The sequence below is a fragment of the Balaenoptera physalus genome (genome assembly GCF_965194825.1).
Source record: "Balaenoptera physalus genome assembly, chromosome: 7".
In the NCBI taxonomy this organism is placed as follows: Eukaryota; Metazoa; Chordata; class Mammalia; order Artiodactyla; family Balaenopteridae; genus Balaenoptera; species Balaenoptera physalus.
In genome coordinates, this window is record NC_138886.1 from 64,701,260 (window position 1) to 64,719,131 (window position 17,872).

Sequence of the window (17,872 nt, forward strand, 5' to 3'; positions counted from 1 at the left end):
TGAAAACAATTTAAAACAATCTCAGAGACCTCCGGGACAACACTAAACACAGCATCATTAGAATTATAGGGGTCCCAGAAGAAGAAGAAGAAGAGAAAAAGAAAGGGTCTGAGAAAATGTTTGAAGAGATTATAGTCAAAAACTTTCCTAACATGGGAAAGGAAATAGTCACCCAAGTCAGGGAGCATAGAGAGTCCCATACAGGATAAACCCTAGGAAAAACACACCAAGACAAATATTAATCAAACCAACAAAATTTAAATTCAAAGAAAAAATATTAAAAGCAGCAAGGGAAAAACAAAAAATAACATACAAAGGAATCCCCGTAAGGTTATCAGCTGATTTTTCAGTAGAAACTCTGCAGGCCAGAAGGGAGTGGCAGGATATACTTAAAGTGATGAAAGAGAAAAACCTACAACCAAGATTACTCTGCCCAGCAAGGACCTCATTCAGATTCGATGGAGAAATCAAAAGCTTTACAGACAAGCAAAAGCTAAGAGAATTCAGCACCACCAAACCAGCTTTACAACAAATGCTAAAGAAACTTCTCTAGGCGGGAAACACAAGAGAAGAAAAAGACCCACAAAAACAAACCCAAAACAATTACAAATATGGTAATAGGAACATACATATCGATAATAACCTTGAATGTAAATGGATTAAATGCCCCAACCAAAAGACATAGACTGGCTGAATGGATACAAAAACAAGGCCCATATATATGCTGTCTACAAGAGACCCACTTCAGACCTAGGGACACATATAGACTGAAAGTGAGGGGATGGAAAAAGATACTCCATGCAAATGGAAATCAAAAGAAAGCTGGAGTAGCAATACTCGTATCAGGTAAAGTAGACTTTAAAATAAAGACTGTTACAAGAGATAAGGAGGGACACTGCATGATGATCAAAAGGTCAATCCAAGAAGAAGATATAACAATTATAAATGTTTATGCACCCAACATAGGAGCACCTCAATACATAAGGCACATGCTAGCAACCATGAAAGGAGAAATCGACAGTAACACAATAATAATAGGGGACTTTAACACCCCACTTACACCAATGGACAGATCATCCAAAGAGAAAATAAACAAGGAAACACAAGCTTTAAATGACACAATAGACCAGATAGATTTAATTGATATTTATAGAACATTCCATCCAAAAGTGGCAGAATACACTTTCTTCTCAAGTGCACATGGAACATCCTCCAGGATAGATCATATCTTGGGTCACAAATCAAGCCTTGGAAAATTTAAGAAAATTGAAATCGTATCAAACATCTTTTCTGACCACAACGCTATGAGACTGGAAATCAATTACAGGAAAGAAACTGTAAAAAACACAAATACATGGAAGCTAAACAGTGTGCTACTAAATAACCAAGAGATCACTGCAGAAATCAAAGAAGAAATTTAAAAATACATAGAAACAAATGACAACGAAAACAAGACAACACAAAACCTATGGGACGCAGCAAAAGCAGTTCTAAGAGAGAAGTTTATAGTGATTCAATCTCATCTCAATAAATAAGAAAAATCTCAAACAATATAACCCTACACTTAAAACAACTAAAGAAAGAAGAACAAAGAAAACCCAAAGTCAGTAGAAAGAAAGAAATCATAAAGATCAGAGGAGAAATAAATGAAATAGAAACAAAGAAAACAATAGCAGAGATAAATAAAACTAAAAGCTGGTTCTCTGAGAAGATTGATAAACAACAAAATTGATAAACCTTTAGCCAGACTCATCTAGAAAAAAAGGGAGAGGATGCAAATCAATAAAATTAGAAATGAAAAAGGAGAAATCACAACTCACACTGCAAAAATACAAAGGATTATAAGAGACTACTACAAACAACTATATGACAGTAAAATGGACAACCAAGAAAAAATGGACAAATTCTTGGAAAGGTACAATTTTCCAAGACTGAACCAGGGAGATTTAGAAAATATAAACAGACCTATCACAAGCAATGAAATTGAAACTGTAATTAAAAATCTTCCAACAAACAAAAGCCCAGGACCAGATGGCTTCACAGGCGAATTCTATCAAACATTTGGAGAAGAGCTAACACCTATCCTTCTCAAACTCTTCCAAAAAATTGCAGAGGGAGAAACACTCTCAAATTCATTCTACGAAGCCACCATCACCTTGATACCAAAACCAGCAAAAGATATCACAAAAAAAGAAAATTATAGGCCAGTATCACTGATGAACATAGACACAAAAATCCTGAACAAACTACTAGCAAACAGAATCCAACACCACATTAAAAGGATCATACAGTAGGATCAAGTGGGGTTTATCCCAGGATAAATCAATCAATGTGATAAACCACATTAACAAATTAAGGGATAAAAACCATATGATCAACTCAATAGATGCAGAAAAAGCTTTTGACAAAATTCAACTCATTTATGATAAAAACTCTCCAGAAAACGGGCATAGAGGGAACCTACCTCAACATAATAAAGGCCATATATGACAAACCCACAGCAAGCACCATATTCAATGGTAAAAAACTGAAAGCATTTCCACTAAGATCAGGAAAAAGACAAGGATGTCCACTCTCGCCACTCTTATTCAACATAGTTTTGGAAGTCCTAGCCACAGCAAACAGAGAAGAAAAAGAAATAAAAGGAATACAAATTGGAAAAGAAGTAAAACTGTCACTGTTTGCCAATGACATGATACTATACATAGAAAATCCTAAGGATGCCACCAGAAAACTACTAGAGCTAATCAATGAATTTGGTAAGGTTGCAGGATACAAAATTAATGCACAGAAATCTCTGGCATTCCTATACACCAACATTGAAAAATCAGAAAGAGAAATTAAGGAAACACTCCCATTTACCATTGCAACAAAAGGAATAAAATACTTAGGAATAAACCTGCCTAAGGAGGCGAAAGACTTGTACTCAGGAAACTATAAAACGCTAATGAAAGAAATCAAAGATGACATAAGCAGATGGAGAAATATACCATGTTCTTGGATTGGAAGAATCAATATTGTGAAAATGACTATACTACCCAAAGCAATCTACAGATTCAATGCAATCCCTATCAAACTACCAATGGCATTCTTCACAGAACTAGAACAAAAAACTTTACAATTCCTATGGAAACACAAAAGACCCCAAATAGCCAAAGCAATCCTAAGAAAAACGGAGTTGCAGCAATCAGGCTCCCCAACTTCAAACTATACCACAAAGCTACAGTAATCAAGGCAGTACAGTACTTGCACAAAAACAGAAATATAGATCAATGGTACAGGATAGAATGCCTAGAGATAAACCCACACATATATGGGCACCTAATTTACGATAAAGGAGGCAAGAATATACAATGGAGAAAAGACAGCCTCTTCAATAAGTGGTGCTGGGAAAACTGGACAGCTACATGTAAAAGAATGAAATTAGAACACTACCTAACACCATACACAAAAATAAACTCCAAATGGATTTAAGACTTAAATGTAAGACCAGACAGTATAAAACTCTTAGAGGTAAACATAGGAAAAACACTCTTTGACATAAACCACAGCAAGATCTTTTTTGACCCATCTCCTAGAGGAATGGAAATAAAAACAAAAATAAACAAGTGGGACTTAATTAAACTTAAAAGCTTTTGCACAGCAAAAGAAACTATAAACAAGACAAAAAGACAGCCCTCAGAATGGGAGAAAATATTTGCAAATGAAACAACAGACAAAGGATTAATCTCCAAAATATACAAATAGCTCATGGAGCTCAATATAAAAAAACCAAACAATCCAGTTAAAAAAATGGGTGAAAGACCTAAATAGACATTCCACCAAGGAAGACATCCAGATGGCCAAGAGGCACATGAAAAGATGCTCAACATCACTAATTATTGGAGAAATGCAAATCAAAACTACAATGAGGTATCACCGCACGCTGGTGAGAATGGCCATTATCAAAGTCTACAAACAATAAATGCTGGAAAGGGTGTGGTGAAAAGGGAACCTTCCTGCACTGTTGGTGGGAATGTAAATTGATACAACCACTATGGAAAACAGTATGGAGGTTCCTCAAAAAACTAAAAATAGAACTACCATATGACCCAGCAATCCCACTACTGGGCATATACGCTGAGAAAACCATAAATCAAAAAGAGACATGCACCACAATGTTCCCTGCAGCACTATTTACAATAGCCAGGACATGGAACCAACCTAAATGTCCATCGACCGATGAATGGATAAAGAAGATGTGGCACATATATACAATGGAATATTACTCAGCCATAAAAAGAAATGAAACTGAGTTCTTTGTAGTGAGGTGGATGGACTTAGAGTCTGTCATACAGAGTGAAGTAAGTCAGAAAAACAAATACCATATGCTAACGCATATATATGGAATCTAAAAGAAAAAAAAAAGGTACTGATGAACCTAGTTGCAGGGCAGGAATAAAGAGGTAGACACAGAGAATGGACTTGAGGACTTGGGGTGGCAAGGGGAAGCTGGGGCAAAGGGAGAGTAGCGTCGACCTATATACACTACTGAATGTAAAACAGTTGTCTAGTGGGAAGCAGCAGCATAGCACAGGGAGATCAGCTCGGTGATTTGCGATGACCTAGAGGGGTGGGATAGGGAGGATGGGAGGGAGGCTCAAGAGGGAGGGGATATGGGGACATGTGTATGCATATGGCTGATTCGCTTTGTTGTACAACAGAAACTAACACAGTATTGTGAAGCAATTATACTCCAATAAAAATCTATTAAAAAAAAAAGAAAGTCTTACCAAGAAACAAACATTCAAGTGTATGTCACATTACAAGTAAATATCAGCAAAACAGGTGTTATGTACATCTTTCATATGTAGAACAACCAGAAGACTGTAATTCCATCAAGTGTGATTTATTCAAATAACAATTCAAATGCACGCTGTAGGTAAACCAGTGTAGCAATATGAAAATATGGAATTCCAAGAATATCCAGCAACCTAAACATGCATCTAATAACACAGAGTATTCTGTAATACTAAGGAATGAAGAAAAAAACATTGACTTTTAAGTTGGGATGATTTATTTGCACTTAAAAATACAATTTCTAAGATGACATCTGTTTTCAAAAATGTCTTCATGTTAAAAATAGGGTACGGGAACTGATGTCTTCATGTTGAAAATTTAGATCTCATATCAGCATGAGCTTACACATCATAGATGATAACATTTTAACACAAAATCAGCAAACGAATACTCATTTGGGAACACAGTTTTGATATTAAAAATATCAGAAGTTCACAGTTTTCTTCTTCCTTCTAGACTTATATTGATAAAAGGCTTTTATAGCTACAATCTATTTCACTTTCTAGTACCAGATCCAATGCCTACTTGATCAGCAGATGGATGCTACTCAACACGTTTATCTTACTTAGAACTCACACATCTTCAATTTCTAAAAACATTTTCTCTGTAAAACTGTGACCGCTGGGAATGGGGAAGATAGGATTTAAGTTCAAATGTAATGAGAAGAGAAAAAGTGAGATAAAATGCTGAAAATGTTTACTAATAAAACATTAAATTATAAACTATATACAGGTAGCTTTGATGATTCAACAGGAAACTATACGTTGATTTGCAAAACGCTATGGCCTGTAACTAAAATCCCTTTACATGTTAAGGTAACATGAAGGGTTTTTAGGTGACCAGATCACTAGACAGGTTTGTGTGTTTTAAGGCAAAGCAAAATTTCCCAAGTGAAGTACCTACAAAATAAATTTGCTTTGGAAATAAATCTCAGTAATAAAATAATACTTCTCACTTATTAAATATATATTTTGCCTTTACATATGATTTAGCAACTTACATAAAAAATTCGAGAATACTATGAACATCTGAAAATAAATATTTTAAAACACAAGTATATAAATGAATCAGCTGGTATTCATTCAGGTGTTTGGATGGGAGCAGTTAGCAAAGGAAAAAAATAATAAACTACTTAGTTATAAAATTTTCCCCTAACATAGCATGAGAATGCAACATATTGTTAAGAATTAAGCAATTTTTCTGGACAGCACACATCAGTGAAATACATGTGTTCTCCTTCTGCAAATCTTAGTTACACAGAACCCAATGGTACTGTTTTCTTAAGCCATTAAATTAATAGCCTAAGATTTATAATGTTTGCCATAATCTCTCTTTTCATGTAAATTATTTTCTTAAAGCACTATATAGAAAGCAGTTGTCTACTATGAAGAATAAAATCACTTCCGGAAAAAAATGGAGTAACTAATGAAAATTGTTTAAACTCATTTACTATACCCAAACTTGCCACCTGGACACTTGGCTCCAATAAAGATAAGAATGAATTCAAACATCTGTATGACTCCAAAGCAGGGAGTGTCATCCCTTCAAAATGCGGAAGACCTTCCAGCATTTCAAAATAATAATAATTCCTTTAAAATTGAAATAAGCAATATTCTTTAACACGTTCATTTTATCCAATTTATCTGGTTTTCAATTCTGTTACACTGAGACCAACTTTTTTTTCCCCTAAATGATACTACACAGACTACCAATAATTAAAACTAATTTACTAAAAAATATTAAGTAGCAATAAAACAAAAGCTCCCATTGAGATATACCAGCATCCCTTATATTAGTCATTTAAATTATGTGTGCCTAAGAACTATTGGATTAACATACAAGGTATATTGTATATTAATATGCAACAAAGTTTTACTTAATGAAGGTATTAAAGTACCTTGAGTTTTCCTATTAAATATCCAATCTGTAGGCACTGGTATGCATTCTTTATTAGCAAAATACAGTGAGGTGGTTGCTTTGATTTTTCCATGCAAAGTCGTGTTATAGTATTACTACACTGTAATTTACACATCTGTAAACTGGACAGAATGAGGGTTGAACTTCCTTTGAAGCTAGATCCACATAGTCCTTCAGAGATGGACCAGGCCAAGAACCCGCTCAGCCTTCTCAATCTACTAAATAGTCCTTGTATCACTTCTTTTTGTGGTTATGAAGTTATAAACAGACTGGAATGGACTTTAACATCATCACGGTCAGACAGCAATTGCTCAACACAGAAGATATTTCCCCTCATGCTAAATTCTGGTGTGTACTTTTCATTACATTTCAAGTTCTACATTCTGAGGTAACTAAATCTAAGGGATGTAAGGACAAAACTACTGACAATGAGAAGCAGAAACAGGGTTTCACAACAAGCAATCTAATAACATAAAGAAAAAATATGTAAATAATTGGTCTGGGGGATGGGAAATGCGAGAATACCCTGCACTCATTCTGAAAGAACAACATAAAGCATTGTCTATTTAATATTTTTAAGCTGTTTTCTATCTACCTACCTATTGACCTACTATGTGTCAGATCAAGAAATATCTAGATATTTAAAATTTGTCAATTATATGTATGCATATCACTTAGGTATCACATACATTAAAAATATCAATAATCGACAGCAAAAGATAAATACATAACTTCAAATAAACTATCTGCCAAATTATTCTCTAAGTGGGTAACTAGTGCTTAAAAATCTTTAAAGACAAATACTGGCCTAGCTGAGTCAATGGTGAAACACTGATAATATAAAGGGATTGAAAAGGTCACCCACATTTTCAGAATAATGTTAATCTTAAAAAATATTTTAATCATAAAATCTACTCACATCTCAAAGGTGAGAGTCACTTCCTCTACAACTCTAAGAGTTTGTGCTGTTACATCTCAAAAAGTGAGGAATGTCTGTAAAATCAGATTTAAATAATAATCCTAAAAATAAGATCTCTCAAGTCTAGTATATAAGGAGCTGGTGAGGGGGGAGAATAATAATGTTCAAACATGCCAATGATCAATGATATCTGCAGAATAAACATGATCAAACAAAAGTTTATGGGAACTTAAACAGAAAAAGCAAACCTCACAGATACATATTTGAACCATGATTGACAATGCAACTATGGTGATTAGGTGATCACAGTAGGCAGCAAGTAAAAGCCAGAACTCCAGGAAGCATGACATTGGGAGGCATGTAGAAATGAATGTTCCCTGACTCTCAGCATCATTCCAACATGTGCCACTAGCCATGTTTCAAGTTCTCTATAGCCACATGTGCCCAGTGGCTACCATACTGGACAGAGCAGGACTGAAGGAGAAACAACACTGTTTAGCCGTTGGGGAGGATGAGATAATTTTCCAAGGACTTACCCGGCTGTCCAGTGGTTAAGACTCCGCCTTCCAATGCAGGGGTGTGGGTTCAATCCCTGGTCTGGGAACTAAGATCCCACAGGCCGTGTGGTGCAGCCAAAAAATAAAAATTTCCAAGATCCATTCCATGCCCCATGAATCACAAAATCTTAGGGCATCAGAACAACCACTGAAGTCTTCATTGACTCATTTTAATTAAATGTATTAGAATTTATGACTTATAAATGAGGATTAAATAACTAGGAAAAAAAGAGGAATATGAAAAAAATTAATGAAGAATTAATCAGAATAATGCCAGAAATTTTTCCCATTGATCACAAAGACCTTTTTAAAATGATTAGTTTTAACGTCCAAAGGAAGAAAAATCCCTATTCGAAAACATCAATAGACTCACTTTAAAGGAATGGATGAGAAGTGAAACCATAATGAGTATTAATAGCAGGAGCTATTAGTGGCTAACACAATGTAACTACCTCTAAAAGTAGTTTCAATAGAAGAAACGCTCACTTTTCTTTGAAAGGTGGTAACTTTCTTCTTTACACACAGCCCACTGATTTGGAAACCTGATCAAAGACTCACAGTGACCTCAAAGTTCCAACTATAAGGCTTCCAGGCCAGGTAGGAATGACAGTCACATAGCTCTGATAAACTCACTCCTTTGCAAAAGAAATGGTTATACTCTTATATTGTTTCAATGATTAAAAATCTTTGATGCTGATTAATCTGGAATTTACCTCCCTATAGCTTCTACTCACTTGTAGTAGAGACATAGCATCAATGAACTTCCTTTTCCTATACAACTTGGGACCTTCTTATATCCAAGAGAAGCACAGAAATATTAAGATATAAGTTCATATAAGAGCTGATATAGCTAATCTTCCATTAACTGTCAAGTGGAAATCATGCCTTCCTTGTCACCAATACTACAAAGCTTAACCTCTACTTGAGTCTTAAGTTTACACAGAACCAATCAGAACTCTGGCTCTTCATTAAAAAGAAAAAAAAGGTAATTATACCAAGAACTACACAAATTGCACAAACTGTCAGATACATGGGCAGACCAACCCCCTTACATATGCCCCTCAAAACAGCAGATAAAACATTGTCACTTCAGTACTCATTCTTCACAGAACACCCTGAATCACAAAATAACTCTTAAAAATGCAATATTAGCTGATATCACAATAAACTAGTGCTGCCATGGTATCTTGAACATGGCAGGAAACAGATGAATATTTGTAGCATTAATGATATTACAACATTTAGGAGGAGACCTTCAAGATGGCGGAGGAGGGAGACGTGGAGATCACCTTTCTCCCCACAAATACATCAGAAATACATCTACATGTGGAACAACTCCTACAGAACACCTACTGAACGCTGGCAGAAGACCTCAGACCTCCCAAAAGGCAAGAAACTCCCCACGTACCTGGGTAGGGCAAAAGAAAAAACAGACAAAAGAATAGGGTCGGGACCTGCATCACTGGAAGGGAGCCGTGAAGGAGGAAATGTTTCCACACACTAGGAAGCCCCTTCGCGGGCGGAGACTGTGGGTGGCGGAGGGGGAAGCTTCGGAGCCACGGAGGAGAGCGCAGCCGCAGGGGTGCGGAGGGCAAAGCGGAGAGATTCCTGCACAGAGGATCAGTGCCGACCTGCACTCACCAGCCCGAGAGGCTTGTCTGCTCACCCGCCGGGGCGGGCGGGGGCTGGGAGCTGAGGCTCGGGCTTCCGTCGGATCCCAGGGAGAGGACTGGGGTTGGCTGTGTGAACACAGCCTGAAGGGGCTAGTGCGCCACAGCTGGCCGGGAGGGAGTCCGGAAAAAAGTCTGGAGCTGCCAAAGAGGCAAGAGAAGACTGTTTTGGGTGCGTGAGGAGAGGGGATTCAGAGCACCGCTTAAACGAGCTCCAGAGATGGGCGTGAGCCGCAGCTATCAGCACGGACCCCAGAGACTGGCATGAAACGCTAAGGCTGCTGCTGCCGCCACCAAAAAGCCTGTGAGCAAGCACAGGTCACCATCCACACCTCCCCTCCCGGGAGTCTGTGCAGCCCGCCACGGCCAGGGTCCCGTGATCCAGGGACAACTTCCCCGGGAGAAGGCACGGCGCGCCTCAGGCTGGTGCAACGTCACGCCGGCCTCTGCCGCCGCAGGCTCGCCCCGCATTCCGTAACCGTCCCTCCCCCCAGGCCTGAGTGAGCCAGAGCCCCCGAATCAGCTGCTCCTTTAACCCCGTCCTGTCTGAGTGGGTACAGATGTCCTCAGGCGACCTACATGCAGAGGCAGGGCCAAATCCAAAGCTGAACCCCAGGAGCTGTGTGAACAAAGAAGAGAAAGGGAAATCTCTCCCAGCAGCCTCAGGAGCAGCAAATTAAATTTTCACAATCAACTTGATGTACCCTGCACCTGTGGAATACCTGAATAGACAACGAATCATCCCAAAATTGAGGCGGTGGGACTTCGGAGCAACGATATATATATATATTTTTCCTTTTTCTCTTTTTGTGAGTGTGTATGTGTATGCTTCTTTGTGTGATTTTCTCTGTATAGCTTTACTTTTACCATTTGTCCTAGGGTTCTGCCTATCTGTGCTTTTTTTTTTTTTTTTTTTGGTTACTCTCTTCATTCTTTCTTTTTTTATTACTTTTTAATAATTATTTTTTTATTTTAATAACCTTATTTTATTTTATTTTTTCCTTTCTTTCTTTCTTTTTTTCTCCCTTTCCTTCTAAGCCATGTGGTTGACAGGGTCTTGGTGCTCCGGCCAGGTATCAGGCCTCTGCCTCTGAGGTAGGAGAGCTGAATTCTGGACATTGGTACACCAGAGACATACCGGCTCCACGTAATATTAAACAGTGAAAGTCCTCCCAGAGATCTCCATCTCAATGCTAAGACCCAGCTCCACTCAACGACCAGCAAGCTACAGTGCTGGACACCCTATGCCAAACAACTAGCAAGACAGGAACACAGCCCCACCCACTGGCAGAGAGGCTGCCTAAAATCATAATAAGGCCACAGACACCCCAAAACACACCACCGGACACGGTCCTGCCCACCAGAAAGACAAGATCCAGCCTCATCCTCCAGAACACAGGCACCAGTCCTATCCACCAGGAAGCATACACAACCCACTGAACCAACCATAGCCACTGGGGGCAGACACCAAACACAACAGGAAGTACGAACATGCAGCCTGTGAAAAGGAGACCCCAAACACAGTAAGTTAAGCAAAATGAGAAGACAGAGAAACACACAGCAGATGAAGGAACAAGGTAAAAACCCACCAGACCAAACAAATGAAGAGGAAATAGGCAGTCTACCTGAAAAAGAATTCAGAGTAATGATAGTAAAGATGATCCAAAATCTTGGAAATAGATTGGACAAAATACAAGAAATGTTTAACAAGGACCTAGAAGAACTAAAGAGCAAACAATGATGAACAACACAATAAATGAAATTAAAAATTCTCTAGAAGGAATCAATAGCAGAATAACTGAGGCAGAAGAATGGATAAGTGACCTGGAAGATAAAATATTGGAAATAACTACTGCAGAGCAGAATAAAGAAAAAAGAATGAAAAGAATTGAGGACAGTCTCAGAGACCTCTGGGACAACATTAAATGCACCAACATTCGAATTATAGGGGTCCCAGAAGAAGAGATAAAGAAAGGGACTGAGAAAATATCTGAAGAGATTATAGTTGAAAACTTCCCTACTATGGGAAAGGAAATAGTTAATCAAGTTCAGGAAGCACAGAGAGGCCCATACAGGATAAATCCAAGGAGAAACATGCCAAGAAACATATTAATCAAACTATCAAAAATTAAATACAAAGAAAAAATATTAAAAGGGAAAAACAACAAATAACATACAAGGGAATCCCCATACGGTTAACAGCTGATCTTTCAGCAGAAACTCTTCAAGCCAGAAGGGAGGGGCAGGACATATTTAAAGTGATGAAAGGCAAAAACCTACAACCAAGATTACTCTACCCAGCAAGGATCTCATTCAGATTCGACGGAGAAATTAAAACCTTTACAGACAAGCAAAAGCTATTTTCCAAGACTGAACCAGGAAGAATTAGAAAATATACACAGACCTATCACAAGTAATGAAATTGAAACCGTAATTAAAAATCTTCCAACAAACAAAAGTCCAGAACCACGTGGCTTCACAGGTGAATTCTATCAAACATTTAGAGAAGAGCTAACACCTATCCTTCTCAAAGTCTTCCAAAAAATTGCAAAGGGAGAAACACTACCAAATTCATTCTATGAAGCCACCATCACCTTGATACCAAAACCAGACAAAGATGTCACAAAGACAGAAAACTACAGGCCAATATCACTGATGAACATAGATGCAAAAATCCTCAACAAAATACTAGCAAACAGAATCCAACAGCACATTAAAAGGATCATACACCATGATCAAGTGGGGTTTATCCCAGGAATGCAAGGATTCTTCAATATATGCAAATCAATCAATGTGATACACCATATTAACAAATTGAAGGATAAAAACCATACGATCAACTCAATAGATGCAGAAAAAGCTTTTGACAAAATTCAACACCAATTTATGATAAAAACACTCCAGAAAGTAGGCATAGAGGGAACTTTCCTCAACATAATAAAGGCCATATATGACAAACCCACAGCCAACATTGTTCTCAATGGTGAAAAACTGAAACCATTTCCACTAAGATCAGGAACAAGACAAGGTTGCCCACTCTCACCACTATTATTCAACATAGCATGGAAGTTTTAGCCACAGCAATTAGAGAAGAAAAGGAAATAAAAGGAATCCAAATCGGAAAAGAAGAAGTAAAGCTGTCACTGTTTGCAGATGGCATGACACTGTACATAGAGAATCCTAAAGACGCTACCAGAAAACTACTTGAGCTAATCAATGAATTTGGTAAAGTAGCAAGATACAAAATTAATGCACAGAAATCTCTTGCATTCCTACACACTAGTGATGAAAAATCTGAAAGAGAAATTAAGGAAACACTCCCATTTACCACTGCAACAAAAAGAATAAAAGACCTAGGAATAAACCTACTTAAGGAGACAAAAGACCTGCATGCAGAAAACTATAAGACACTGATGAAAGAAATTAAAGATGATACAAACAGATGGAGAGGTATACCATGTTCTTGGATTGGAAGAATCAACATTGTGAAAATGACTAAATGACTCAAAGCAATCAACAGATTCAATGCAATCCTTATCAAATTACCAATGGCATTTTTCACAGAACTAGAACAAAATATTTCACAATTTGTATGGAAACACAAAAGACCCCAAATAGCCAAAGCAATCTTGAGAAAGAAAACTGAGCTGGAGGAATCAGGCTCCCTGGCTTCAGACTAAACTACAAAGCTACAGTAATCAAGACAGTATGGTACTGGCACAAAAACAGAAATATAGATGATGGAACAGGATAGAAAGCCCAGAGATAAACCCACGCACATATGGTCACCTTATTTTTGATAAAGGAGGCAAGAATATACAATGGAGAAAAGATAGCCTCTTCAATAAGTGGTGCTGGGAAAACTAGACAGCTACATGTAAGAGAATGAAATTAGAACATTCCCTAAGACCATACACAAAAATAAACTCAAAATGGATTAAAGACCTAAATGTAAGGCCAGACATTATAAAACTCTGAGAGGAAAACATAGGCAGAACACTCTATGACATAAATCATAGCAAGACCCACCTCCTAGAGAAATGGAAATAAAAACAAAAATAAACAAATGGGACCTAATGAAACTTTAAAGCTTTTGCACAGCAAAGGAAACCATAAACAAGATGAAAAGACAACCCTCAGAATGGGAGAAAATATTTGCAAATGAAGCAACTGACAAAGGATTAATCTCCAAAATTTACAAGCAGCTCATGCAGCTCAGTATCGTAAAAACAACCCAATCCAAAAATGGGCAGAAGACCTAAACAGACATTTCTCCAAAGAAGATATACAGATTGCCAACAGACACATGAAAGAATGCTCAACATCATTAATCATTAGAGAAATGCAAATCAAAACTACAATGAGGTATCATCTCACACCAGTCAGAATGGCTATCATCAAACAAACTACAAACAATAAATGCTGGAGAGGGTGTGCAGAAAAGGGAACCCTCTTGCACTGTTGGTGGGAATGTAAATTGATACAGCCACTATGGAGAACAGTATGGAGGTTCCTTTAAAAAACTAAAAACAGAACTAGCATACGACCCAGCAATCCCACTACTGGGCATATACCCTGAGAAAACCGTAATTCAAAAAGAGACATGTACCACAGTGTTCATTGCAGCACTAATTCCAATAGCCAGGACATGGAAGCAACCTAAGTGTCCATCAACAGATGAATGGATAAAGAAGATGTGGCACATATAATACAATGGAATATTACTCAGCCATAAAAGGAAACAATATTGAGTTATTTGTAGTGAGGTGGTTGGACCTAGAGTCTGTCATACAGAGTGAAGTAAGTCAGAAAGATAAAAACAAATACTGTATGCTAACACATATATATGGTATCTAAAAAAAAATGGTTCTGAAGAACCTAGGGGTAGGACAGGAATAAAGATGCAGACATAGAGAATGGACTTGAGGACACGGGGAGGGGGAAAGGTTAGTTGGGACAAAGTGAGCAGGTGGCATGGACATATATACACTACCAAATGTAAAACAGATAGCTAGTGGGAAGCAGCCACATAGCACAGGGAGATGCTTTGTGACCACCTAGAGGGGTGGGATAGGGAGGGTGGGAGGGAGATGCAAGAGGGAGGAGATATGGTGATATATGTATATGTATAGCTAATTCACTTTCTTATAAAGCAGAAACTAACATACCATTGTAAAGCAATTATACTCCAATAAAGATGTTTAAAAATAAATAAATAAATGATATTACAACATTTAAAACTCCATTGGATAGATTATCAGGTAACTATAAAACAAAAGGAAATAAAAATACAAACGAAATAAGAACAAATAAAGGAAAAATCTTAATGGGAGATATGAATTTTTATATTTGTTTTGGTAATGCAGTGTTAAAATAAAACAAAAATAACTACCATTACCTTAAATCGTTTCCATTTCACACCAGAAAGTGCATTTTTTACTCACACTTGCTCTGACTTGCAGCTTCTCACAAAAGCAATATGACCTTTTTTTTTATTATTAAAAAAATAATAATAATAATGCTACCAAAGCTCTTCTAAGGACTTTGGAGACTTTTTTTTCCAAGTAATATTCAAAGAAATTTTTGAACAGATTTTCCATTACTAATTGTAATGACAGTTATTTTCTCTTTTGTCTGGTCCTAATGTAAAGTTATATAATTCATATTAATAGCACATGATGAATCTACCACCAATATTATCTGAAGGGGTGGTACTCCGACTTGAGTTGTATTCATCATTTTCCACTGGAAAAACATCCTCATTATTGGCCAAGAATTAGTACCTTAAAGAAAACAAGACCAAATACCTGCTGGATACAGGCTCATATAGCAGGGAATAAACAGCAAGGAGCAAATTCACAATGTGAGCTAATGTCAGTGCCAAACACTTCAAATAAATTTAAACTTGTTTGGATCGCCACACTTTCATTTTACATCAGAGACCACAGACTCAAGCCAATACTTTTGTTTTGATACTGTAATACATACATAAAAACCATAACTATTACAACAACTCATATTCATGCAGCCTTTCCGTTTACAAAAAGCTATCATATGCATTATCTAATAGAGCCCTCACAAGCACCATGCTCTGTGTTGCTATCCCCACCGGGGAAACTGAGTGCCAGAAAGGGTCAATGACTTGCTCCATGTAGAGGAACTATTATTAACTTATAGAACTGGGCTCCTGACTGCCAATCTGGGGCTGTTTTTGTTAAACTGCAGAGGCTTCCACGACAAGTTATTCTTCAAAATAGAAATAAGACAAAACCCTGATTCATCGATTCGTGAACTGTTTTTTGTCGCTCTGGATGCAGTCTTGTCCTCAGCCACTGCACATACATATTGGTGAGCTGGGGGGCTGGGGAGGGCAGTGATGATTGTAAAATAAAACACACACTAAGTGGGAATGATCTGGATTAAACATTTTAACATTGTTTGCTGAAAATAAATATCTCAGCCTCAGACCCACAGTTATAAAACTAAAAGAGACCTTGAAATTCATCTGTCCTTTTTCCATGTCACAGATGAGGAAAATATGGTGATGGAGAGAGCACAGAACTCCCTAAAGGTCACCCCGGTAACTGCCGACAGCAGAGCCAGGACCACACAGAGTTGGCTCTCTTCCACTCCATGCCCTGATTGTGTTTGCAAATTAAAGGACTAAGCACAGTCCAGATATTTACAAGGAACCATCACAGTGCTAGAGAAATTAGCAAATTAGACCTTACACACCAACATTAGGAGTGTAAAAATTATTATTTTATATATCATTGAAAGCAGCAGGAACTTTATAAGAAAAATAGTCAACGTATATATTTTAGGTGCTCATTGTTAAGGTTAAGGAAAATTTCTAAAATATAACTTTTTTTCCCTTTAGATACACGGAATTTTTTTGAATTTTGTTATAATAATAACAGACTTAAGTACATTCAAAAACAGGATAGTCTCTCAAAACTGTCACCACCTGTAACTTACATGAAGAATAAAAAACAATAACAACATTTCATCACCTTTTCTAGATACAGGTCTTTCAACCTATTACCTACATTACCTGTCCTGTTCACACCCATTGCCTGTCTTTTTCAGGAGTTTTCGGAAAGTTATTGAGCTATTTTGAATGTAGGTGATTCTTATTTCCCCTCTGAAACTTAAATGCTAGGCAACAAAATATCTCTGAAGTTTAACGGACCAACAAAGCTAAAAATGGCTAGGTTGTAAGCCATTTGCTACTTACACAATATTCATTTCCACATTAAAAAAATAAATAATCTAATTATACTTTATTGTACCTGTGAGTCCTTTAAAAGACTTTTCACTCTCCAATTCAAATCGGATATGAAATTCTTTTTGGAGATGCAAAATATAAGAGTTTTCTAGATATTATTTAACATCATTCCATAGGGAAAAAAAAAAAAACCCCACTTAGGTAGACCAATAGTAAACCACACAGATGATAGAAAATATTGACAGTAAAATTATAGTTTTTTGTCTCACATTCACAAGATCATTTTTCCACTTTAATACAAGGTCTAATCTACAGCAGAATCCAGTACTAATTGAGAGAAAATTCCATTCTTCATGTTCTGATCAATCTGAGGAAGATTTTTTCCAGAGGTGAAGAGCTGCCTGAATTCTGAAGTGTAGTCTGGACTCCAGTGAGTAATCTTTGTAGTTATTTCTAAAGATAAATAACAATAACATTGTAATGTCAAAATTCCTTTATATACCAGGGCACCACCACCCTCCTCCCCCTCCTCTCATCTTCATTCCTTATTTGCTTTCAAACGTTAATATGCATAACAGTGGATGTTGTTAAAATGCAGATTCTGGTCCTGGGAGGAGATGAGGATGGCAATATTCTGTATTTCTAGAAGCTTGCTGGTGGTGGTCTAAAAAGCGTGCTTTGACTAGCAAGGTTTATGTAATTACCAAACCATTCACAAACAGCAAGAAGGTTACAAGGAGGG

The 17,872-nt window shown here is 37.2% G+C and overlaps 1 protein-coding gene across 5 annotated transcripts in view; it reads right to left on the reverse strand.

The window, feature by feature from the left end:
• Positions 1-4,872: 4,872 nt before the first annotated feature.
• The window catches only part of TTC39B (tetratricopeptide repeat domain 39B), a 147,557-nt gene continuing 134,557 nt past the window's right edge, over positions 4,873-17,872 (reverse strand). For 4 of the 5 annotated variants that reach the window (XM_082467945.1, XM_082467946.1, XM_082467944.1 and 1 more), the window contains one exon: positions 4,873-17,583. In XM_082467945.1, coding sequence (XP_082324071.1) covers positions 17,493-17,583 — 91 coding nt within the window. In that variant the 3' untranslated portion in view covers positions 4,873-17,492. The remainder of the gene's footprint in view (positions 17,584-17,872) is intronic. The other variant, XR_014265396.1, reaches the window with a different exon arrangement.